Below are 27902 nucleotides of genomic sequence, written 5' to 3'. Positions count from 1 at the left end.
CCACAAATTGTAATGTAATACAGTATATGCAAAAATGTTTATAGAGGCAAAAAAGGACAACCTTTACACATACAACACTGTAAAGAAATATTATGGCAGTGCCTATGAAGGACTGTCAGAACACATCCTACAATGTATTTCAATACGTCCTCAGTGATGTTCCCAGGTTCATCTTTTGTTTCATGTCTTTCAACATCAGGCATACCCACCCAGATAACCAAGCCATGGTTAAATCAGGCTATAAACCATGTTCAAGCAGCATTATGCTGCAAAAACCTTTTCTTTTCAACCGTAGCCATCTTGAACTTTTCTCTTCTGTCTCAGTGATGTTACAAATGGCTCTACTTCTACTTACTCCACTGATAAAACAGTATGCTTAGGGCTTTGTAGAAGCTAAAGAAGCTCCTTTCACATGACGCCAAAAGATCTTGTTCTGAAAGCAGTGTATTTTATAGTTCTTTCCTTCTGGGGTCATTTTCTCCACTTGGGCCTCTACACATTGGTCATCAGCTTCTTTCCCAGAATTAGCTTGGCCAAAAAGCCTTCTCACTGCTCAAGGTTTGCTGTTTCTTAAGGAATTTCTGCTCTTGCTGGATATGCTAACACACTCCAGAAACATATGATATGCAAGACTGGATACTGCTGCCAATGAGTCATAGCATACACTGTTATATGGTGAGCTTTTTATTTGTAAGTAAGGAAAAAATGTACATTATCACAATGATAGAAAGTACAGTAACTACTGGCAGTACAATTTGTTTGTGAAGTAGACACATGAGATACATGCATTACACGCAGGAAGGTTGTTCCGTTCACTATGTTTGGTTACATCTGCTATGTCCTGTTCTCTGATCAGGATTTCATAATACAACGCTGAATAGAGGTCTGCATGGGCCTGAAATTAAAGCTTCAAACCGATCCGACCCGGAGACCCTGAGACCTGACCCAATCTAGCAAGTCTGAAACCCGAATCCGATTTACTTTGCATACCAATAGGAGTGCAACAAATAAAAATACTGTGGGATTAGAACAGCATTGTATCCAAGACAGTTTGCACCACAAAAAGCAAAAGGTCAAACATTAAAGTTTATGTATTATTTTATAATATATAAAAAAATATTTAAAATAAAAGTTTTATCAGCTACCTGGAAAAAGATTTGCAAAGCAGTGTTACACAATGATAATTATAAGCCATTTGTCTTAATGGTTATCAATGGTAGTGAACTGGGAACGTTTGTTGCTATTCCAAATGAATGAAATTGTTGGGCAAACACTGAACTATTTACAGTTATGATTAAGTCATTAATTTAGTAAGAGTCGTGCAGGAACAGAATTGCATTTACTGTTGATGGTTTCAGTGGCATTCTCTTCTGGTCTAGCATTCTGCTTGCTGCGTTAAAGTTCCGCTCGCTGCTGCTGCTACTTGCGCAGAGGCTTAAGGCTGGGTCTATACTTAACACAATGTGATACCTGCGCTTGTGGACGCTACTGCTACGCAAGCATTGTACTGTTTATACTTGCACACGTACTTTTATGTAAATCTAGAAGATTCCACCAGGTTGCAGAACGAGATGATATCACGGTGAGAGCAAGTTCAGGTTCTCTGCGTTGTGAATTGCCTGAAACACCCATTAAATTCTGAGGACACCTTGCCACAATACCTTAGAAAAGAATGCGTGTTTAATGATTAAATCCATCAATCCAGGGGGCATCAGCTCATCACAAGGCGAATATAACCACTCACATACACTAACATGCAAACACCAGGCAGGGAACATCAGGAACGTGACTGCCTGAGAGACAGCAGCGCTACTGCTGCACCACCGTGTCACCTCCACATGTGTAATTATTAACAGTATTCATTATTTAAACAAAGTTAATATACATAGTTTAATGCATTTCATCATGAAAGTGATATCAAGTGTAAATCTAAGGATTCTAAATGTACAGAGAGCTGGAATATGATAGCAGGAGGAAGCCTCAGAAGCATGTAGCGATTAACAGCAGGGACAGATTTTAAGATGACATTTACAATTCTCTACTTCAATGACAAAATAAACTATAAGGTGGACATTTCGTGATTAAAGCCGAAATTTCCACTTTAATCAAAAAAAACTTTTCACTGTGTCCCTAACTTTTTTTTTCTCTGTGGCTCAAATATGCCACCGTACATTCTGAAAAAATGTATTGTGTCATTACGATGATGAATATGCGACACTTGAATATAAAAGCACCACGGATACATTTGTATTTCGCCATTTTACGTCATCACACCAAACCACTCATCAAACATGCACATCGATCCTGTATGATCCACATAGCAGCTTTCTGTCACATGTACTGTAGATAGTAAACAGAGACTCTGACATTACATTCCGACTTTATCACACTGTGCCCCCCAACTTCTTCCTGGTATTGCAACTCGTGCATACACTGCATTAATTTCTGAGGATGTGCTCAGAAGACGCGTCAAATGAATGTTGGGAATGCATGGCAGCAATAATGCATGCGTGTACGCATCCTGAGCGTGAAGTTTAACACTAGAATTACCAAAACCTACGAAAAAACTCATAAATCCGTCCCACCTTAAATCCCTTCGCACCTCTCCGTCTGAGTCTTTTGTCTTTTAAATGTGTCCATAAGCAGCAAGCTATCTGCTCTCACATCACCCCCACCGCCGCACAAAGTTTTCTCAGCTCAAGTCTATTTACCTGCGTGTCAGTTTCTTAGAAATGCATAGACTAGAGTAAATACTATATCGTTATTTGGAACACATGCATTTCATGTGTGTTGTGTCTACAACAATCTACACATCGTTAAAACAGAAACGTTTTTCATGTTTTAGTAATAATTGACAAAATGTAGACATGAAGCATATAATCTCTGAAGCCTGAAGTCCAAATATCAAATAAACACTTTCACGAAAGGTACAAGTATAGCACAACAAGTGTGCTTTTATTCAAGAATATGACTGCAGAAAAAGAACCCACGTTAGGGTGCAACATGGTGGTGTAACGGTAAGAGCTGCTGACTGGTAATTTTGAGTCTGAAGAAGCCAACCTGAAGATGCAAGCATTTCTAACTCTTAAAGCAGATCAATATACAGTGGTGTGAAAAACTATTTGCCCCCTTCCTGATTTCTTATTCTTTTGCATGTTTGTCACACATTTAACCATTAGTCAAATATAACACAAGTAAACACAAAATGCAGTTTTTAAATGATGGTTTTTATTATTTAGGGAGAAAAAAAAAATCCAAACCTACATGGCCCTGTGTGAAAAAGTAATTGCCCCTGAACCTAATAACTGGTTGGGCCACCCTTAGCAGCAATAACTGCAATCAAGTGTTTGCGATAACTTGCAATGAGTCTTTTACAGCGCTCTGGAGGAATTTTGGCCCATTCATCTTTGCAGAATTGTTGTAATTCAGCTTTATTTGAGGGTTTTCTAGCATGAACCGCCTTTTTAAGGTCATGCCATAGAATCTCAATTGGATTCAGGTCAGGACTTTGACTATGCCACTCCAAAGTCTTCATTTTGTTTTTCTTCAGCCATTCAGAAGTGGATTTGCTGGTGTGTTTTGGGTCATTGTCCTGTTGCAGCACTCAAGATCGCTTCAGCTTGAGTTGACGAACAGATGGCCGGACATTCTCCTTCAGGATTTTTTGGTAGACAGTAGAATTCATGGTTCCATCTATCACAGCAAGCCTTCCAGGTCCTGAAGCAGCAAAACAACCCCAGACCATGACACTACCACCACCATATTTTACTGTTGGTATGATGTTCTTTTTCTGAAATGCTGTGTTCCTTTTACACCAGATGTAACGGAACATTTGCCTTCCAAAAAGTTCAACTTTTGTCTCATCAGTCCACAAGGTATTTTCCTAAAAGTTTTGGCAATCATTGAGATGTTTCTTAGCAAAATTGAGACGAGCCCTAATGTTCTTTTTGCTTAACAGTGCTTTGAGTCTTGGAAATCTGCCATGCAGGCCGTTTTTGCCCCGTCTCTTTCTTATGGTGGAGTCGTGAACACTGACCTTAATTGAGGCAAGTGAGGCCTGCAGTTCTTTAGACGTTGTCCTGGGGTCTTTTGTGACCTCTCGGATGAGTCGTCTCTGCGCTCTTGGGGTAATTTTGGTCGGCCGGCCACTTCTGGGAAGGTTCACCACTGTTCCATGTTTTTGCCATTTGTGGATAATGGCTCTCACAGTGGTTCGCTGGAGTCCCAAAGCTTTAGAAATGGCTTTATAACCTTTACCAGACTGATAGATCTCAATTACATCTGTTCTCATTTGTTCCTGAATTTCTTTGGATCTTGGCATGATGTCTAGCTTTTGAGGTGCTTTTGGTCTACTTCTCTGTGTCAGGCAGCTCCTATTTAAGTGATTTCTTGATGGAAACAGGTGTGGCAGTAATCAGGCCTGGGGGTGGCTACGGAAATTAAAACTCAGGTGTGATACACCACAGTTAGGTTATTTTTTAACAAGGGGGCAATTACTTTTTCACACAGGGCCATGTAGGTTTGGATTTTTTCTCCTAAATAATAAAAACCATCATTTAAAAACTGCATTTTGTGTTTACTTGTGTTATATTTGACTAATGGTTAAATGTGTTTGATGACCAGAAACATTTTGTGTGACAAACATGCAAAAGAATAAGAAATCAGGAAGGGGGCAAATAGTTTTTCACACCACTGTATAGAATTTAAATATCAGACAAAAAGGTAATTGGGAGGCAAGATTTGTAAAAATATTTCTTTTCCAGTAGAGCCAAGGACTATGACTAAGAAAGGAGGCTATCATGAAATACTTCAATGAGACTATGACATCATGGTCACAGTTTGTTTTCAGAATGTGCCATCATGCAAATGACAAAACGGCAGTTGAAGTATTGCTGTTCTAGTTTTTTTCCCATTTAGTCAAAATGCACAGAAAGATAAAAATAAATAATTTTTTAATTATTAAAAAGATAACAAAAAGACCCATCTGGTCCTTCATTATATTGATTCATTTTGTAAATGCTCGCGTTTTACAAAAATACAGCTGGAAATTATACTTGGCTGCAAGAGCATATAGCTGGTTTAGCTGATGTCAGTGTTAGTTGGGACCTGGAAATACTGACTGAAGTTAAGCACAGCAGATCAGCAAAAACCAAAGATATTGACAGAAACTGTTGTCCTGCTCAGCATAAAATAGTGCTTAGAAAAAGAAACACTAAAAGGAGTGTAAATGTCCCTTCTTCAAAATGCCATTTAGTGTGGCAGTACAAGACTCAGTAAAGGAGAGATATGTGGTCAAAAAACAAAAGTTCAGAAGCCATAAGATCATTCACTAAAACTAGGCACCCCATCCCAAAGAACTAAATAAAATGTTTGTTAAAAAAATAACTTGCAAAGACCTGTTTGCTAATTGAATTTTAAAGGTCCCTGCTAAAACAATACAATATCCACAAAAAAATGTTTACATCACACAATGCCACTCTGGTTGATCAATAGGGAAACGAACCATAACCAGCAAAAAACAACATGATGGCTGGTAAAGAGATAAAAAAAATAGAAAAGAAAAACTCATCTAAAACTAGGCAAACAGAAGAAGCTACAGACTGCTATAGCTAAAATAAAAGAAAACATTTCTTCTTTAGTTTCATTCTCATGTCTGTGTACATATGGACTGCTTTGAAAGAGAATTGAAAACTGCAAACCTCCATAATCTTAAAATAAATAAAAAAAAAAGGTCCAAGTCCATTTTAGGGCACATTCACATTAGGCCAATTTAAAGTTATAAATTAATCTGGTAGACACACCTTTTTGGCAGTTGCAAGGAAAAACTGAGCAATTGGAGAAAAAGCCATACAGAAAAGGTTAGAAATGTGCAAATAAAACGAACAGGCAAGAATTTAACTCTATCTCCTGGAGCTGTGAGACAGCAGTACTGCTCAAACACACACACAAACACTTCCATCATTGCAGTGGAAATTCCATGAAAGAAAGTCTTTATTCCAATAGACAGGTTATGGATGTTGGGAGTGTCCTTTTTTCTCAAAATTTGTAGATTATCTTCAATTAGATTAAAAAAAATTAAAGGCAGGGATTCATCACATCTGTCAATATATACTTGAAAGTTACCAGACCACAAGCAGTAATTGTATGAAAAAGACAGGTAAAATTTTGTATGGTATTCCCCACTGGGAATCAAATCAGGAATGAACCAGACATAGGATGTATAAGCAACGGTGTAATTTTACATCAAACATTTGTTTGGCAGAGATAGAGACATTGTGCTTTAGATAAGGTATTCTGTCATTCTAAATTAATTTAGACAATAAAGAATCCTTACTCAGCATGGTATGGTCAAGGGAAAATGGCCCATACAACTAATAATTAAAATAAAGGACAAGACTCATAGCTGTTGCAGCTTTTGCTGGGAATGAAAATGTTAAATGGGACCATGGTAGCTGAATAGTTGAAGGGTGTCTTCATACAGTATTTAAAGAAACATAGTTTCCATTTCCAGATTCTTAAACTAGCAATCATCAAAAGGCTAAAAATGTATTGTCTGGCACAATGCACCTCTTGACAGTAGATGTCTCTCTATTATAATAAAAAAAATCCTGGGACGAGACAAGACTTTTTAGCCTGGGACAAGACGTGACTTTTTCAGAGAGATACTTTCATTTCCCGTGAGACGAGACTTTGTGCCAAGAGATTTAACCACGCCCAGGGCCAGAAATAAAAGACAAAGAGTAGATGACAAAGTAGAACGTCGTAAAGAATTCAAAAACGTTGGCACGATACACATGCAGAGCAGGTTAGAGATAATGAAAGTACTAAAATTCGAAAGTGTTAAAAAATGATTGTAAAGATCACATTAGCACAAACGGAAAGTATTACTCGGTGAAATAATGGGACAGTGAAAAGAGATTGAATATATTGTTCGGATTTAAACTAAGTCGGAGATTGTAGTTCATCTAATTTGTGTTGCCATCAGGGAAAAGTAGTGTTTCTTCCCAATGAAGAGATGTATCTGTGAGAATTAAAAGATTTGTTGTTTGGTGAAAGTGAAATCCACATACGCAAGCGGCAAAGATGTGGAGTGGCTGGCACGTAGCGCAGGCCAGGGGGGTTGGCGAGGGAAGCGAGCAGGGGCAAAGCCCACTAGTTATCAAAAAGATCAAACAAGATTGATAGTGCCATCAACTTTTTTGCCTGCAAGCAACTTAATTATGCCAAGCTCCTAAACAATACAGCAGGAAAAATATTCACATATTCCTCTTGAAAATTAAACATTAAAATGTATAATTATAATTTTTAAATTCAGTTACCAAGTAATGTATGAATCATATCAGGCAATATCAATGTTGTTTTTCCTGAAGATAGTTTGAAAACAACAGGCAACTTTGTTGTAAGAGAGGTGTCTTTTGATACCACATGAATCATATAATAGAGATGGAGCTAATGTAAAAACCTCTACAGAAAGGTGTGCGATTAACTTTTTATGGATTTTTTTTTCTTGTTAATATTTTTTATATCTTTATGACTGTGCCATCTTTGTTTTATCCTGTATAGCACTATGTTGTTGGTAGCAACAATGTTCTGCAGCCAATCTCATGGTCACTAATGTTCTGATTTTACAAAGTGTATAGCTCATTTACATTTGCAAACTGAGTCAAGGAGAACACTTTTTTATTCTAAAGTGCTTTCATATTTGAAGTCAGAGAAAGAAAACAGAGCAGGGACAAACTTTGATTTTTTGGTCAATTATTTGGGGTTTTGCTACTTGGTTTTTCTTAATTTTTTTTTTTTTTTTAATTTGTTTGATTTTTGACCCCTGCCTGTTTAACTGTTATTTGTCTCTTACCATTCAATCTATGTTCATTTCCTCATCCATCCAATTAATCTGACTTTTGGCTATAAATTTTCAATTGGTCTTAACAGCTCTGATAATGTTAATAAGATTTTTTCTTCACAATCATGGAGTATATTTGTTTGTTACATGAAATTGCATTTTAAAGTGAGGCATATTCTATAAATGGAAAAAAGAAAAAAAAAAAACAACAAACCTGCGATTGCACTTTATAATGGGGATGAGTCACACCTGGAGTTCAAAATCATGTTTAATGTCTCTTTTGTTCATTACTGATTCTTTTAATGTTGATAATGGGCATCTTTCTTTATTTTTGGTTTTATCTATGTATATAACTGCCTGCGTTATGTTCCATGTGCTTAGTGTGTAATCCATAAGAGGCAAGGCCACCTGCCAATCACTACCAGGAACTGCCCTCCACCCTATAAATCTATAGGGTCTCCCACAGTTGCTAGTGGTTTATTTCAAATGTGCTAAACAGTTGGCGATTTATTGTGTTTTTTGCTGTTCTTATGTGTTTATTGGATTTCTGAACATGTGCTGTTTTTTTGACTTGCCACCAACTACGTTCATGTATTTTGTGCTGTTCAGAGCTTCAAAGTGAGACACAGCATTTTTGTTGAAATAAACATTTTTATTCTTATAAAGATCCAGTGTCGTCCTTATATCTAGCTGGGGTTTGGCAGTATACCCCCTCAAATGGGCATTTTTGGATCTTGTTTGGATTTATGTGCTTTGGGACTAATAGTCCATAACAAAATGAAGGTTATCAGAGTTCTATTTAAAGACTTCACCCCCTGCTCACTTCACTCGCCAACCCCTGCGTCTCTGCCACTCATGTTGTGAAGAGTGGGGCTGAACGCACCCCAAGGCGATGCTTTCTCTCCTTCAAAACCCCTTCTTAAGTGGTGATACAATGTGAAAGAAATACATTTTTTTTACCTCCTCTTTGCTTGATCAGCTGCTGGCTTGCTGCTGCTGCCGTGCCACGGGATCTGCATCTCGTGTGGCACACTTCTATCTTATATCCTATGTCCATATATTCAGTCTCTTTTCACCTTTACCTTTTCATCAGTATCTCATTGAATCTTGATTCCGTGTTTGGAATTACATTGTGACAACGCAACTTACAACTGCCCGTGAGTGAATATAGTTTCCTTCTCTCTACAAGAAATGTGTCCAACAATAGCATTTGCACACATGAGAAATGATTTCTCTCGCGGGATTTCACTTTCACCAAACAACAAATCTTTTACTTCTCATGGATACCGCCTCTTCATTGGGAAGAAACACTACTTTTTTTTCTCCCTGATGGCAACACGAATTAGACGATCTACAAGTCTCCGACTTAAAGTTTAAATCCAAACAATATAGTTGATCGCTGTTCTCTGTTTTGTTATTTCACTGAGTAATAATTTACATTTGTTTGCGCTAATGTGATATTTACTATCTTTTTTTTGAGACTTTTCAATTTTCGTACTTCTATTATCTCTAACCTGCTCTGCATGTGTACCGCACCAACATTTTTGAATTCTTTATGACTTTGTCATCTACTCTTTGTTTTATTTCTGGCCCCGGGCATGGTTAAATCTCTTGGCACAAGTCTTATCTCGCAGGGCGTGAAAGCGTCTCTCTGAGAAAATCACGTTTCGTCTCCATCCAACCTTCCAAGATTTTTTTTATAATAGAGAGAAAAGACTTAAAACTTACCAAATGCATCAGTTTTTCAAGCCACAAGAGATTGCACACGTAATGTAAAACAGCGCATCCATGTTGTTTTAAAAGAAAAGCAAAATTCTTGTGAGATTCAACCATTTTATAAGTAGACTAGCTGTACACTTCATTTTGCCAATTATGCTGTTCATCTTCCTTCACAGCAGCCATTAAGGTCCGGGGTGAGGATTCACCCTGAAATGTCATCGCCAAGCACCATTATTAACATTATTGAATGTTGATGCACAGATGTAAATTACTATCTCTATTCTGTAGACCTCTAGACAATAATAGCTGAAAAATGCACACTTGTAATCACTTATATTCTTTCACTATATGGAATTACTTCTTTAATTTTGCAAAGATATTGCCTGCTGCTGCTAGATTGATATTACTTCAGTGTACTTCAGTGAGAGAGACTATTAAACAGATGCACAGCATACAAACAAGTGACAAGAACTGAACAGAAAGGGCAAGAGACCATCACAGGTTGAACACACACATACACACAAATACACACTTGCACTTGGGCCATTTTACAATGGCAATTCACCGAGGTTTAATCAAGTGGTAGTGCAGAGCTGTCATTCCTGCCACACAGTGCCAGGTTCTATATGGAATCTGCATATTCTTACCACATATTTACACATTGATTCATATTGTGAATTTACTCACTCAAAAACATTATGCTCAGTTATTTTATTACTATATCCTCAGCAAGGGTGATTCATCATGCATAATAAACAAACAAACAAATAAATAAACAAATAGTTTTGTGGTGCTTTAATCTGCTTTATCACACACTAAGACTTTGCACAAGATGCACCACAGAAAAAGTAGTATCCCACTTTCAAAAACTAAGGCTTTTATCAAAAATGCAATGCAAATTCAGTTCAAATTTATTGGTATGTGCACAAAATACAGTGAAACTCATATGTGCTCTTTACACTCTGCTGTCACTCAGGGTGCATCTCGCTCCATAGTCTATGTAAATAACAATACAGAATGAAATAAATTCACCCATTACAGCCACTGTAAGCAGACAAACTAGCAAGAAACGTATTCTTACCTCAAGAAAACAGGACCAAGAATCGTGTCACAAGCATGCCTCAGAAACTTGGAAGGCAAGTTTTCTTAAATCAAAACTTTTGCTTCTTCAAAGTGGACGTATTCATAAAGTTTAAGGATTATCATTACAAAGTGACCCTAGTACCCTTCACCCCCATTATAAAATACAAGAGCAGGCAATTTATTTTAAAAAAATATATATAAAATATACTTTCCTTTAAAACACACTTTCATGTGGCAAACTAATATATTCCATGACTGTGAATAAATAACTTGAAAAATATCAAACTTATCCTTTTTGATTCCCTAAAAAGGCATATTGCTCTATGTTGGTTAATAGGATAAATAACAGGCATTCAACAGTTAGTTAAGGGAGCTAGTTAGCAGAGATGCACATTAATTAATAATATTCTAACCAGGTGTGTTCACATCCTTCAACATACAGTCTTCTAGATTTTCACAGGAAAAAACAGCAATTGCAGAAATGAAGCTCCACCGATTCCATGTGATTACACAACATACAGAGTAGCTGTACAATACTGCCTTTGATCTACAAAGACAAACTCTGCATGAACACTCCATTTTTACATTATTTTACCTCAGCAATCTCCTTGTATTTTCCATCCATTGATGTACGCAGGTCGATTGGAAAGTGCTTGAGGGAAATAGGAGTTCCAGGTAAGGATCTCTGAGTTGTCAAAGGGTACAGGCCTGGGGAACTTTTCAGATCTGCAAAATACAAAAGTAGGTCACCCCTTCTGTGTAGAATGTGCATTATGTCTAATAACGTACTATTAGTGTGCAGGAGATTTGTGACATATGCATTTAAATGTAGGTATTTCTTGAGTATCTTCAAGAACACCACAATAAAACAATACAGGAAAGCAACTCATATTCAAACACTGCTGTTTTCATTATAATAATACTTTTCAAGTTAAATTCCAGGAAATGAAAATTTGCAAAGCTAATTACCAGTTAAAGTAGCATATATGTATTTACACTACTGTTTAAAAGTTTTAGAACACCTTTCTTCAAATTTAATCAGTTGAAATGCAATGAATGACCTAAAATGGTGAAAAGATAACAAGTGCCAGAAGTTTAAATTTTATGTTTAGGGTAACAAAATCAGAAAATAGGACATTACAGAATATTACAGGCTGTGTTACTATACCCTCTGAAGTACTACTTGGACAATATTACACTGTAGAAAGCTATAAAATACAGATATACGATGAGAAAATGGCAATTAAGAAATAAAATGAGACAGATCATTGTTACCATTGTTGGCCTTTCACTTAGAGAAACTGCAAAAAAAAAAAAAACAAAACAAAATCAAAGGTGTCAGTGTCCACCACAATCCAAAGGCAATTGGAAACTGGAGATCTGTCAGACCCAAAGTCACAACCCAATCAGAAGACACATTTGTGAGGGTGTGGTAGGCATCTCACAGCACAACAGCTTCAAGCACAACTTAACAGTGGTGGAAAAAAGCAAGTCTCAATTTCTACTGTGAAGAGGAGGCTCTGTCCAGTCTGCAGTACTAAACAGGCCAGTAGCTCAAAGTCCCTATTTTGTCCTTTAAGGAATGGCTTTCTTACTGCCACGTCCCACTGCCCTGTCAAACCTGCAGCACAGTCTCCCCTTCACAGTAGAAACAGAGACTTGCTTTATTTGACCACTGTTAAGCCATGCTTGAGGTTGTTCTTTGCTTTGTTGTATTCACTGCTGCTCTGTAGTGATCACATGTCCTGTGATGTACACCTGGAAATAGAGGGTTAACAAATATGGATGGAGAGTTGATTGAAATTTCAAATTTAAAGACAGACAGAGGTCTGAAGGCCGAGCTTTTCTACCATTAGCCCCAAAATATCGTGGCTTTGGTTTTTACAGTATTGTCATGGATATGCTGGGATAGACTGCATTAAAATTGTGAGGAACAGTATTTTAGGTTCAATCAGAATATTAGGTGTTTGCTGGTTCGAAACATGGCTGACAATTTCAAGAGTATAAGATCTGTGCTTTCAAAACCAAAAGCAAACCTGCATGTTTTATATCAACTGCCTGAGTAATACGAAAATAAGAATGTTGCAAACTAAGAGACTATAAAAGTCCCTAGGTACTTTTTAAATGTTACAGAACATTTTAATTATGAAGTTATTGTGTGAACAAAATTTTCTCAGCATTTCTACAAGAAAGGATTGCATCTACAAATTCTTTTTTTTTGCGTAGAGAAACAGAATCCAAGTTGCCATCCTGTACCCTTACATTTTCTTTGCCTTTATTTATCGTTGTATGCAAACAACACCCCTATTATTACTCTTTTGTCCTATCTTCTTCCAGCTCCATGAAAGTCAATGGACGATCCTTCACAAATATTGATGTCATCACTTGGTAAACATATATGCACTGTTTTATATATAAGACTAACATTTAGTGCCCTTTTCAAGGAAATGTTGATTTCTTATTGCATGGCCCACTTAGCTTGTTGGTAACTACAGCTGCAGCCCCTCAGTAACAGGAGGGGGTGAATGTTGAGAACCACTGTGCCAAATGGACATTCAATCATCTGTGAGGGCTATCAATCCCTGGCAAGCTGTAAAACTAACTGCCTATAAGTACAACATATTTAAGACATTTTTAAAATGTCTTTTGAAACTTTAAAACTACAAGCAAACTCTTGGGATCTCCACATATACTGTACATTCTTAGTTCTGCAAAACAAAAATCACCCGAAATTGTGTTGTTTTCCTGCATTGTATTAAGAGTTACATAATTAGATCTGGACCACCCTGTACATAAATGGCATAGTATTTCCTATGTCCTTAAGGTTCATCTCTACAAATGATGAGATTAGAAACCCATCAGTCCTCTTTCAAGCTTTGCATTCTAACGCGCCCACCAGATTAAACAGTGGCTTACAGAACTAATAAATACAATGTTAAAAAAAAAAAGTATATTTCTTAGAGCAAATTTTGTATAATTTAAAAAATAAATATTACAGGAGAGAAAAATAAATGAGTGTTCTTGCCAGACAAAGCAAACAGGAATGAACACATTTTCATTTTGTTAAACCTCACTACAAAACCTGCTACAATGTGAGAATATGAATAAAATATTTCATAAATATTTATTGTGAAAACAGCTCATGAATGGTTTTCTTAATAGCATCATTTACCTCACACAAAAATTTACTTAATAGAATTTTTAAATCACAACTGAATCTTTTCAAACAAATTAATACTTCATTACCTGTCCTGCTACAAGCTATGCCTCGAGAAATAGTCCAGGTTCACTTTTGGGAAATGCACCATGGAAAGGTAGTTCCTCTTACAGTACCACCTCAAAGCCAAAGTGGCATCAAGAGAACAAGAGCAAAAAAAAAAAAAAGTTTTATGCTTTGTTTGTATTAAATGATCATTTAGTATCATCAGCGTCAGGCTTTGCTGGGAAAACAACATTTGAAATTGAGCAGGATGAACCTTTGTTCCCTGCACATGTTAATCACACATCCTTTTCATGGCACCCGATCAAAACTTCAATCTATACATTGATTTTGCAGTTTCTTTAAACTTTGTCCCCACTTTTTTTTAGGCCAATGCAAATAAAAAGACCCTCCACTGATAATTTGGTCAAGGATGAAACTAAACTGCATTTCAGAAGTTTTACTAATATCCCAGATTATCTTTTCCTTTTCTGTTTGGTCTACTACCTTTAACCTCTGCTACAGACACTCAACTACTTAATAAATGGCACCCTGCAAGGGGTCTTTTGCAAAGTGGAATAAATGCATTTGTTTTCTGATCAGCTACAACATTCCCTTCTCTCCCATACCCATGACCTGTATATACAGTGTCACAATTTATTTTGTATGCTAAAAAGGGTAAGTCATCAATCATTAAAAAGAAAACCTCTGACTATATCAAAAATAAATGGGAGTATTTAAGTAGTGTTAAGCATGAAATTTTAATTTAGGAAATTGCTTGAGTAAAATGACTCTACTTGCCAGAGATGAAATTATAACATTCACCTACCATACTTGTGCAAACTAAAAAGTAATAAACTGGAGTGCTTATTATTTGCAGTGATCATTAATCATTAAAACCAGGCCCATGGGAGCAGTAAAATGCATGGTTAACTGTAATTTGAGTGTAAGGTCAGTTCTGTGGTGTCAAGATATGATGTACTTCATGTTTATTAAATGAATTATGGGGGATATTTAGCCTGCAACATCACAATCCACTAGTACAATCTATAAACTTCAAAGCAGATGTGATTAAATGATCTCTCTCTCTCTATATATATATATATAGAGAAAATATATATATATATATGGAGAAATATATATATATATATATATATATATATATATATATATATATATATATATATATATATATATATATATATATTCTATTATGAATCTTCTTCGACTTTATTAAAGGGACATTTTGACCTTAAAACATTATTCCTTTGGGTTAATATTACAAACACATCAAGGAAATAGTAATTAAACTTTACTGTACATATCCTGTGATTAAACATTATTATCACAGAATGTGAACATGTTGGGGAAAAAATAATTGAATAAATACACTTGTTTACCTGGGGTAAAATATAGGGTAGTACGAGAGTATTTTACTAGCTGAACCTTTGAATCAACAGGAAACAGGTGTGCATGACACTGTATGCCTTAATTTTTCAGTCACCAGAAAAAAATAAAAAAAATAAAGCAGTGGAGAGTTTGGCATGAGAGAGAAAAGATACTGTAGCTCTTTTATATAATCTACATTGCACTCCTTCAGACCCTACTATTTGGCCTAAAAATAAGCAGCTCAGTGTATCCTTCTGGATTATAAAAATATTATTTCTTTTTTCATAAATCATGCTTTGCACAGCATGTAGATAAATATGGTGCCCTCCACACTGTTAGAGACAAAGACACATTTTTTATTTATTTACCCCTCCACTTCACAGTTCATATTTACAAATCAAACAAGCGAGATGTAATTAAAGTGCACATTGTAGACTTAAATTTAAGCATATTTGTATACATTTTGGTCACGCCACATAGAAATTACAACACTTTTTATGCATGCAATCCCCCCTCCCCCCTCCATTTCAGGGCACCATAATTTTTGGGACAATTGGCATCACAGATGTTTATGATTACTCAGGTGTGTTTCATTGCTTTATTGGTGCAGACACAAGATACCTAGGCTTGCTTTTATCCTTTGAAGTCTATAGTTGCCATTGTACAACATGATGAAATGAGCTATGATAAGGAAAGTCAAATAATTCATTATGAGTCTGAAAAACAAGGCTAAAACCTGTAGAGACATCAGTAAAACTTCAGGATTATCTAAATCAACTATCTGGGATATCATTAAGAACAAAACACACTGGTGAGCTCTGTAATCGCAAAGGGACTGGTAGGCCAAGGAAGACCTCCACTACTGATGACGAAGAATCCTCACTATGTTAACGAAAAGGACCCAGACGCCAGTTTGACAATTCAGAAACACTATTTAGGAGGCAGATGTATGTCAGAGACTACCATCCACAGAAGACTTCATGAACAGAAATACAGAGGTCACACTGGAAGATTTTAAATTAATTTTAAATATGCAACCACTGCTGAAATAACTGGTCTGGACCACTCTGTAATGTCTAACTTTAGGCCTATTTCCAAGCTATCTTTTTTGTCCAAACTCTTGGAAAAAGTCATCTATACCCAACTGAAGTCCTTTCTGGACAAACATACAATTCTGGAAGTGTTCCAGTCTGGATTTAAAACTCACCACAGCACTGAGTCCTCTCTGTTAAGGGTTTTTAATGATATTGTTTTAACAGTGGACTCTGGTGACTGTGTTCTACTTATGCTTTTGGATTTAACAGCTGCCTTTGACACGATGGACCATGAGATCCTCATCTCCAGGCTAGAGCAGCGGGTGGGCATCACGGGTTCAGCTCTCCAATGGTTTAGGTCCTATCTCTCAGATAGAAGTTTTTTTATCGGCATTGATGATTTTACTTCCACCTCTGTTGCCCTCCCCTCAGGGGTACCACATGGCTCCATCCTGGGACCACTTCTGTTCTCCTTGTACCTGCTGCCACTCGGCTCCATTTTTCAGAAATACAGTATTTCCTTTCGTCTTTATGCAGATGTCTGTCAGGTTTATTTCCCTCTGAAGCGCCAAGGCCCATGTTCTGTCCGGCCCCTGCTTGATTGCCTTATTGACATAAGGATGGCATTAAATTGTCTACATTTTAATGAGAACAAGACAGAAGTCATGCTATTTAGACCCAATAGCACCAGCGGGACCCCCTGCATCAACCTTTCCACTGTGGCTCAATTTGAGAAATCCATGATCACAAATTTAGATGTGAAAATAGATTCCACTTTAAAACTTGATAGCCATGTGAACACAGTGGTAAAATCTTGCTTTTTCCAGTTGAGGCGGCTGTCAAAAATCAAGCCTGTTTTGTCTAAGCGCAACCTTGAAAGAGTGATACATGCTTTTATAACATCTCGTCTAGATTGCTGCAATGTACTTCTTTTTGGAATTAGCCAGGCCTCCATTGCTCGCCTACAGCTGGTGCAAAACGCTGCTGCTCGATTTTTAACTGGCACAAGAAAGCATGAGCATGTCACCCCCATTTTGGCTTCTCTTCACTGGCTTCCAATTCGTTTTCAAATCCATTTTAAGATCCTTGTATTTGTTTTTAAATCTTTTAATGGTTGTGCCCCACTTTACTTGTCGGAACTGCTGCACCCTTATGTACCATCTCGCTCTCTCAGGTTAGCAGACCAGATACTTTTACGTGTTCCCAAGGCACGATGCAAACTCCGAGGTGATCAAGCTTTTCAGATGCAGCCCCAAAAACTCTGGAATGATTTGCTGTTGCACGTTAGGCAGGCTCCTTCACTAGCTGTCTTTAATTCTTATTTAAAAACACACTTTTACTCTCTGGCTTTTAACAGTATGATATGTTGGTTATCTGTATACTTTTTATTAAGAATCTTTTCAGTTCTTATGTGTTTCTGTTTCATTTACCCTTTGGTTTTGTGTGTCTGATATGTTGGGTTTTTTTTTATTGTACAGCACTTTGGTCAGCCCTGATGTTGCTTTTTAAAGAGCTTTATAATATAATAAATAAATAAAAATGCAAATCACAAGTTAGCCACAAAAACAGGATGGCGAGGTTATAGTTTGCAAAAAAGTACTTTAAATTCTGAAAAAAGGTCTTGTGGACAGATAAGACAAATTATGAACCTGCATCAGAGTGATGGGAAGAGAAAAAAGTGTGGAGACAAAAAGGAACAAAAGCCCAAATTGAAAGCGCACCACCTCATCTGTTAAACATGATGAAAACAGAAAATTTAAGGGGCCAAGCCCTGTAACAGTCATCTTCGGCTCCTACTTGTATCAGAGGCTCCACAGAGCATCACTAGAGAAGATACTCAGCATCTGGTGATGTCTATGAATTGCAGACTTCAGTCACTGTATGCAAAGCATATGCAATAAAGTACTAAACATGACTGCTTCAATATACCCACCATTGCCATGTTGCAGTCATTATGGTGCCTTGTAATTTTGGGGGTTGTGGGGTTTGTGTTGGACATGTAGGAAAAGTACTGTAATTTCTACATGGTGTGACCAAAATGTATGCAAATATCCTTAAAGTCTGCAATGTACACTTTGATCTCATGTAAATTTTTTGATTTGAAATTTTACCTGTGGAGCAGATGTGTAAATCAAGGAAAAATGTGCATTTGTCCCAAATATTAAGGAGGGCACTGTAGATACATCTGTAGATACATAAAATAGTTTAAATGGTATACAAGGTTTGTCTGGAAAACGTCCAGCCATTGTTAATACAGCATAACAAGAACAGATGTAACCTGGCAGCCAAAGAGAGTGGACTGAAATGCGCACGCATGTACAATGACGATTTCACTGGACTAGTCATGGGGGGCGCTAGACACTGTTGAGTGAACATGTGTACTGTGTGGCTGTCACATTCAAAATGACTGAGAATCAAATTTTTAGTTAAGTTTGAATGTATGTCCACGGAAACTATTCAGATGATTCAGAAGGCTTTCAGTGACAATACAATGAGTGGCAAAACATCAAATTACCCAGGTGATTCAGCACCCCCCCTAGATTAGGCACCCTGCGACTTCTGGCTTTTCCCGAAACTAAAACCACCTTTGAAAGGGAAGAGATTTCAGACTGTCAATGAGATTCAGGAAAATATGACGATGCAGCTGATGGCGATTCCAAAAGGATTTGCAGAGTGTTTTGAACAGTGGAAGAGATGCTGGGAGAACTGTGAGAGGTCCAAGGTTCCTACTTTGAAGGGGACTGAGGCGGTACTGTCCTATGTACAATGTTTCTTGTATCTTCTCCAATTAATGTATCTATTTTTCATATTGCATGGCTGGATACCTTCCAGACAGACCTCATATGTGAAATACTGTATTCTTGTGGCCATGATATAAACCACACATCTCTGTATAATTAAAGAATTATAGATTGAATACAATTTATAGAGAAAATTTATCACAAAAACAAGAGGCTTCTTTCACTTCCTCTTTGCTTCCTAATCCAGTGGTTCCCAAACTCAGTCCTGGGGACCCCATGTTGGTGCAGGTTTTTGTTTCAATCAGATTCAAAAGCAGCGACAATAAATAACTGATCTAATTTAATTAGCTGTTGTATTATTCTCCTCTTCCTTTATTCTGCATTTAGTAAAGCACATCAGAATGATTTTTATATTCATAAGACATTTAGAAATATTTGTCTTTTCTATAGTTTTAAATGTTTCACTCTATTTTGTTGTTTTCCTACCATTTTGCCCTTTTCCCTCAATGTCTGCTCCCTTCATTGCATCCTAATAATGACCATTAAAAAAAAAGCAGAGCTATCACTACTTCAGTGTCAGACCCACTAACACTCTCATTAGCAAATAATGGATGAAATAGCAGAACACCTGGAAAAACAAAATTAAAATCAGGATGAAAATATTTTCAAACCATAAAAAACTGCACATATAACTAGGTAGTACATTTTAATAAAAAAAATAGTTTTATAATTTCTTTATTGACCTTAAAACAAAGAAACTAGGAAATTACAGCTTACTTAAATAGGAGTCCAATTTAAACAGAAGCTGGTTGGAATAAAAACCTGCAGCCATAGTGGGTCCTCAGGGCTGAGTCTGAAATGACTGTCCTAGTCATTTATTAATTTCAAACAAACAGGAGTTTAATTCTTACAATGGAAGTGGTGCCTTATCTGTGGCTAGTTCATGTGTTGAAGCTGATGCTAATGCTACCTAGACACACTATGCCTCTGCAAACAGTATAGTTGGATTAAGAGAGCTAGGAAAATGGAAAAGAGTTAACATCTGCAACTGCAGCAAACAGGCCCAATTAGCTTTGTCAAATCATACCAATAAAAAAAAAAAATCAAAAGAAAACTATGATTTAACTCAAGACCAGAAAATAATGATGCATGATGACCACAGATCACAACAATAAATTTAAAAACAACAAAAACACTAAAGCAAAAAAAATATATATACAACATTTTATTTAATTGTTATTCACTAAATACTTTTATGCCAAAGTTAATATTAAGGCAAGATCGGGAGCTTCATAATATGCTACTTTCCATCATACCATTATTTTCCTTGTACTAACAATTTACTGGGTGGAAAAAGGGAGGCATGATTTTATGTGGGAACATCTAAGTCCACCTAGGAGATCCATTTAATCCAGTATAGGTTTGTTTGGGACCATGGGCTATTTAGCAGCATGGATGCAGGCAAGAGCAACCCTGGACACTGAGCCAGTACCATTTTCACCCATTAAGTCACCAATTAATCAATCATGCGCATTTGGTAGAGCCTAAATAAATAAATAAATAAGTTCCTGAAGAAAATTCGCACTTCACACAATGGACGTCTGGATTTAATATAATGAAATTACATTGATGCTATTACATTTTTTAAAGAAGGTCCTGGCTCTTCACAACACTCCACTGGAAAAAAAGAATTCAAAATGAGGACAACCTTTAAAAAGCATCTTGTATACAGTGTTTTTGACACAAACCCGGAGTTATATTCATAACCATGCACAAGTTTGTTGGTTTCTGTGAAGCATAATTTTCTTATGAAAATGAAATGCAGAATGATTTTTTGCTGTTGTGACTCTATGCCAACACTACATATACCAGAGGTATAAGGTATGCCTATAATCAGATTTACAGTTTTTACACATATATTAAACAGGAAATTATGCACAGAATGATAAAAACTAAGAAAGCACAGGCAACTATTAACATATAATGAAACAACAAAATTATCATTTAAAAAGTTAAAACTATACAAAATGCTTAATATCAATAAATAGCAATACTAAGAGGCAGCTAAAGCCACTTCCTAAAGTATTTTAAAAAATTGCCATTTTAAGTTGCCTTTTTAACATTTTTGATATAGACAGAAATAGTATGCCATTTGTATACCTTTTGTGCTTCACTTTGGTACACATAGCAGATTAACACTTGAAGACTACAGACTATATCTTTGTTTATCCTTTCAACATTATATGTTTTTTAATTAATCTGAAATATGAATAACTGGAAATAACAAGTAGCAAGGAAATGTCTGAAGTTACAAGTAATTAAAACAGTATTTTATCAGTCACCATTGGCCTTCTCCAGGGACTCACTTCCCCCACTGGCTAATAAAGAATTGCTTTATGAAAATGTTGTGTCAGGATTTATCTCTAAGCAGTGGGGCCACTCTCAGGTGTATTTTGCATTGCAGCAAGAAACTGTTTATAGGTAAATGCTAAACGCCTTTATAATGCAATATCTGTATGCTGTGATTTGCTGATCTTATGCAAAAAGACCCTAATATCCACCCCCACCCGCATACAAGGCACTTTTTCCGGACAATACATTAAAGAGGCTAAGCATACAGAACTGAAGCCAGCCTGTCCTGGAATAGCGTTAGCAGCTACTCTGTCTGTCGGGGGAGGGAAGAGGGGGAGTTGAGGGCAGGAGTAGATTGGCAGGCTCGAGCTCCAGCCTCCAGCATCACCTCAACCGTTGTGCTCTGCCTCTGCCACTGCCACTTGGCAATAACAAAGACCGAAACCAATGCGGCCAATAATAGGGAACACCGCTGAAAGTACTTTGACAGTAACCGCCCGGCGCTATAATAAATTATCCATGAGCATACCTTTCTCTCCAACGATTATAGATCAAATGACAGCTGGGTGAAGTCTTGCTTGCTTCTGGTCAAAGAAAAGAGGTATGCTAAACACAATGAAAATGAATGTGCTTTTCTTTTAGTTTAATTTCTTCCACTAGTAGATAACTAAAGATTTAATACGATAGAGAAGGAAGTAACGGTGAGAGTCGCTAGCCGGTTAAGAAAGTCTGTCCGCTTCCTATTCGTTCTTTTCCTCCCTTCCTGCTGCGGCGTAGGGAGCCCGAGAACAAGCATCAGTGCCTCTCGGCTATTAATTTAAATACCTCTGACAGCCGGCTAGCTCGTACCACTGAGTACACACTGACGGGGGAGGACAAAAGGCATCTTCACTCTCTTGCGTAAAAATGGTAGGTCCGGTGAGACACTTCTGAACTCCCCTTGTCTCCCCGCCCTCTTTCTCAATTCGACCACATACAGACTCGTAGGACTGACACGTTGCAGGCTACTCTTGATTGTGCAGCGAACACGAAGGCTGAGCCAGCGACTAGCTAAAAGATTTACGAATTCTGGGATCACACACTTGGGGACTCTGCTCCCTAAAACATTTGATATTGTAATATCAGTAAAATGAATTGTGGTTTTCGTTTCCTCCCATGTCTAATCCGCCTACTTATGTCAAAGCAGTGAAAAGCAGGTGCCTATAACAGCAGTATCTGGGGCAAGGCGTGAGCAAATACTGCAAGAGCAGACTACAATTCGTTAAACAACCATCGTGGATATTAAAATCATAAATATAAAAAATGAGTAAACATTTTAATAAAGTTGAAATAGTAACTTTTTTAACTAATAAGATTAAAGCAGGTAAGGAATAAAGGAAGTTCCGAGGTAGGATATTTATGCCCACTAATCACTATGGTTCCAGGGAGTTGCTATGTGTTGTATATTGATTAGCACAAGTGAGTAATTTCCCTGTAGTCTGTTCACAGGACAGTACAACATTGAACCCTGGACAAGATACCACCTATTGAATGCTCCTGAATATGGCCATCTCAGAGACTCTAAATCAGCCTAGCATAAGGAAAAATACAATTTATAGGAAAATGGTTAAATGCTCTGAGGAGTCTGGGTCAGTGATACCTTTCTAACATCTTTCCAACAAGCACCATAAACACTTTTTTATGTTAAACTCCACGGGAAATGTAAAATTTAACAGTTTCTTTTTGGCTTTTAGATTCCTGTCATAATTTTCAAATTGACCTCTTATTTATATCCAGTTTGGGTGAAAGAAAAATCTCCCTCAGCAATGCTGCCGGGGATGGGATGAAATGTGTATGGAGAATAAATTCATGTTAAATTGCTCATTAACCTCCCCTCTACTGACCAAAAGAAAAAAAAATCTTCATGGGCATTACATTTTTCCCATAACCCTGTATGTGACCTGAAAAGGCTATATACTATCTAGGATTATTTAGTCTCTTTTTTGGACAATCTAGCAGTGCTGTCTCACTCACTCTCACACACAATTTATCCTGCTAACATTACGTTGAAAAGCAGTTTTTAACTATTGCAACGGCAGCCATAATTGCACCAGAACATTCACCACGCATTAGCTATTAGGTGGTAAAGGGGTGAGAGAGAGAGATAGTTATCCAGTTAGAGAAAGATGACTAGGGGACAAGAATGGATGATGCTGTCACAGGCAATTTGAGGTACACTTTTATAACCACAAAGAGTCAGGACATGAGTTTTACATCTCATTTGAAGGACAGCACCATTTTTTTGGCACAGTGTCCCCATCATTGTGCTGGGGCATTGGGATCCACACACAGACCACATGCTATGTGCACTCTGCTGGCATCACAAACACCTCTTCCAGTAGCTAAGGAAGATTTTCTGGTTGGTCTCCCATCCAAGTACTGGCCAGACCCAAACATGCTTCGCTTCAGGTGGATTACCTGTCCTGAGGTGCTGTTGGTATGGCTGCTGGCCATACAGCTATAAAGCAGCAACACTAACTACTATGGCAAGCCTAAAAAACATTACTTGGTACTCACCAATGACATAAACTAACATATAATATTAAATCGGACTTGATATTTAATTGATGACCAGATAGACACATAATACTAACCAGAAAAAGAAATGTGCTGGTAATAATTTAAGCACTATCAGAGGCCAACTGCAAATACAAAATGAGCAGCTGATCCAGATGTGTACATCAGCTTTTAAGTTGAGAGATTTCTTTCATTTAAACTAAAAACTAAAATAACAATTGTGTAAGAAAACTATTAATATGAATAAAGAGACTTTGGGCTTCTGAGAATCTTTCAATGTTGCTTAATACATTCTTCTCTGTATAATCAATCATAATTAATTCTGAAATATTTTACACAACCTTTAAAGGGTGTGTGGTACTGCATTGTCTTAGGTCAAAAGAAATGTTTTTAAAAGAGTTCAGGATTCAAAGGGAACGTAGCAGTGCACTACTTCAGATTAGTGTAAACGGCATAGTTGATTATGGCCTTAATCCCCCCCGAGGCCTCTAGGGCCAAGTGGCAGTGTACTGTCACTGACTAAGGTGAACGGTTTACCTCATTTTAGAGTATGTCACTCAGGCTTTAAGTACAGAGAGGTACAGAACTTTCTTAGACCAAAGACAAGAGCACAGCTGACTCCACTATAAGTCACCCTTGACTCAAATGCTGTAAGGCAATGCACTTCCTCTGAGCAACCGGCATGGTGAGGAAAGATTCCTAAAACTATTTTCTAAAGGACCACCTGCTTCATAAGATAATTATTCTTCTCTCGTCAACCTGCTATTATCTTTACAATATCTATAGCTGGCATAAATAACATCCATATGCTAAAAACACATACATATTCAGTACAATTCAAGGTAGAAATGTGCACAGATGAGCAAGAGCACTTGCAAGAAGAACAAGTTTCGGAAAATGTCTGAGGAAGAGGAGCCATTGCAATATGGTTAAGTGCTGCCCGGAGAGAAGTTAGATCTTCTTAGGATTGAAAGTCCACTAAGCACCCCTAGAAAATAAAGTTTAGTGCAAAGGATAAAGAAGTCCAAATAGAGATATGAAGACCCCAGTACTTAGGAGCCATGTGTTTTATTATAAAGGTTGTAAAGCCAAATTCTGTTGAATTAAACTTACATTTTCCAAATCACTACCTGCCTTTGAGGCACCTGTGACAGAGGGGATAAATCTGTCTGTTATGCCATTTAGACCTTTGACTCAGAAACAGTCAACAGCGCACATTTTACTTTTGTTAAGGCAAATATTGTATAAACTGGAGAAAATTAATATTACTGGGCATACTTTTAAATATGTCCTTATAAATTTGAAGCAGCCTTGTTTTTTTCATGAACTTACATGTATCCAATCATCAATGGGTCAGTTGTTTGATCTTATGCATGTTACCATTGTTTGTGTTGGCAGAAACTGCATAAGTTCATGTTATTTCCATTAAAACCTGTTTAGATTAGGAAATGCAAAATCATAATGAATTAGTCAAAACAAGTCAGATCATTAAAGCCAAGCATTGGCCTAGATCAGCTAACAGGCATTGGTGGAAACAGCAGATTTGGGTATAATATGTAACTTCAAAAAACAGGAAGATGCTGGATCTTGTTCAGTAGGTTGTAAATTACAGGCATTGTCCTTAGGCCCAAATGTCTTGATTGAGAGTGGTTTCTCTCCTGCGTAGGAGTTAGTACTTGGGAGAGGCCAGGAAATGGAATTACTGTGTGATGCTCAGTTGGAGGCCATACAGACTATCACGTGTGTGCTCCCAAATAGTATTCAAAGTTGTAGGTGCAGTGCAATTATAGCTAAAGAATGGCATTCTGGCAAACTACTCAGGAAGGATTGGTGGGACTATTCTCAGTAAGAGCAGGAAAACACTGACCTCAATTGGGGTTATCATTAAAACATGAAAGGAGCACTTTCAGGCAGAGGATACACACTTCTCTAAAGTTATAGGTTGGCATTTGTTTCATTTCTGTGACTGTGATGATTAAAAAACACCATAGGTGTGAATCAGATATGAGTAGAAATGCTAAAAGCAACTTGAAATGGACTGACAATCTCCTCACTGTTGTATGGAAGGAAGGGACAATGCAATGAGATTTGCACGACTGTGGAACAAGACAATGTGTTCCAGATATGGGCAGAATCACACTGCAAAATCTTCCTGGGTAAGCCTAGGCCATGGTACTAGAATGGACTCACTGTTCAACAGTTTATCCCCTGATCCAGGAAAAGCAATGCAGATTCTATCCAAGCTATGGAATGGTGGACAAAGTATTGATCCCTGCACAGATATCCGAGGGGTCATTGAGGCTTCTGACCTTGGAAAATCCTGTATAAGGCAATACAAGAATGTGAGGCTCAAAAGCTGTGGCTCATACAACTTGGTCTTTGCATTTGCGGAGCAAAGGCTGAGTTTACAAACTTGGTGTGTAATATAGTCTATTAAATAAGAGAATTTTGGTCTCTGGAAAGGCTTAATTTAATTACCTCTAATGGACAGGATATCAGGGTAAGGTATCCAGTTAATGATTCTAAGGGTTACAACATCTGCTATTTTCAGATGATGTAGTCCTCTTGGCTTCAGACTATAATCTCCAGTGTACTGTTTAGTGGAGCAGTGTGTGATGCAATTGGGATGAAAATCAGCACATCCAAGTCTGATATTATAGTCCTCTCCCAGAAAAAGAGTAGCTTGTTCTCTACATTTGAGTGGTACTGGATGGAAGAATTCAAGTACATTGAAGCTTTGTTCATATGTGAGGAAAGAAGCAACCATGAGTTTAACCAATGAATCTGTACACCAACATCAGATCTGAAGATACTGCAATAGACTGTGTGGGTGAATATTTGATTTATAAGTCAGTCTACACCCTGGGTAATGACTGAAAAAAATAATATTACATGTACATGATGCCAAAACTGGGCACAGGGCAGATAGAGGACACCCTAGATTTATTATATCCCACATCTGGTATAGGAGCACCTGGTAATTCCCCTGAAGTAGCTGGAGACTGAGGCTGAGGAAAGGAAGGTTTGGTTATGTTCAGCTCTGCATATAGCCAACATAGCCCTCACCACAATAAGCAAATGGAAAGTGAAGTGAGGTGATAAACCTTTGAATAAAAAATGGGCTGGAATTAAATCGAGCAGCTACAGTTGTCTCCCAGGGTCCTGCAGCATTCAGGATCTGATAACAATGCTTTAGACAAGTGTTTCCATTTGATGTTTTTTTTTTAATTGACTACCTTGCTTGAGAAGTGCTTGGCAGACATTTAAAGGGCTTTGTGTCTGTGAGCCAAAGGAAGAGAAAGAAAATGCAATCTGAACCTATGAAATGCTACACAGACATCAAAAAAAGCATTTATACAGATGGATTGATTATTATATCTAATGGCTTTTAATCATTAAAACCAGACCCAAGCGGCCTAGTGGTAGTGCATTGCTATAGTGTTAGGGCAGCATCAGATTTGTAAATTGTCAACATCCAAGCCACTTCCTCATATTCACTGAGAAGTTAAAAAGATAAAACACTTTCAACCGACAGTGTCACAGTATAAAATGAAAAATGATGAGCAGGTCAGTGTAGATAGTTGAAACCCCCAAAACAGGTTACAGGTGGTGTTGAAGTTTTGCCCACAGTTTTTATGTGTATAAGTATGCCCCTCTGGAAGATAGTTTTGCATACACTTACAAGCCACTTTATTAGGTACACTAGTTTTGCATACACTTACAAGCCACTTTATTAGGTACACTTGGCTAGTACCAGGTTGGACCCCCTTTTGCTTTCAGAACCGCTATAATTCTTTGTGGCATAGATTCAACAAGGTGCTGGAAACATTCCTCTGGAATTCTGGTCCATATTGGCATGATAGCATCATGCACTTGCTGCAGATTTGTCGGCTGCACATCCATGATTTGAATGTCCCATTCCACCACATCTGAGCACTGATCTACTGGATTGAGATCTGATGACTGTGGAGGCCATTTGAGTACAG

General features: G+C 37.4%; 1 protein-coding gene across 4 annotated transcripts in view; it reads right to left on the bottom strand.

Moving 5' to 3' along the window:
- ampd2b (adenosine monophosphate deaminase 2b) overlaps positions 1-27902 on the bottom strand; it is a 134138-nt gene that overhangs the window by 47152 nt on the left and 59084 nt on the right. For 3 of the 4 annotated variants that reach the window (XM_039748576.1, XM_039748572.1, XM_039748573.1), the window contains exon 2: positions 11241-11371. In XM_039748576.1, the coding sequence (XP_039604510.1) occupies positions 11241-11270 (30 nt within the window). In that variant the 5' untranslated portion in view covers positions 11271-11371. Of the gene's footprint in view, positions 1-11240; positions 11372-21889; positions 22160-27902 lie in introns of those variants that run through there. The other variant, XM_039748575.1, reaches the window with a different exon arrangement.

The sequence above is a fragment of the Polypterus senegalus genome, chromosome 3 (assembly GCF_016835505.1).
Source record: "Polypterus senegalus isolate Bchr_013 chromosome 3, ASM1683550v1, whole genome shotgun sequence".
NCBI lineage: Eukaryota > Metazoa > Chordata > Cladistia > Polypteriformes > Polypteridae > Polypterus > Polypterus senegalus.
The sequence above is the reverse complement of the archived record's forward strand: the minus strand, read 5'-3'. Positions and strand labels throughout refer to the sequence as shown.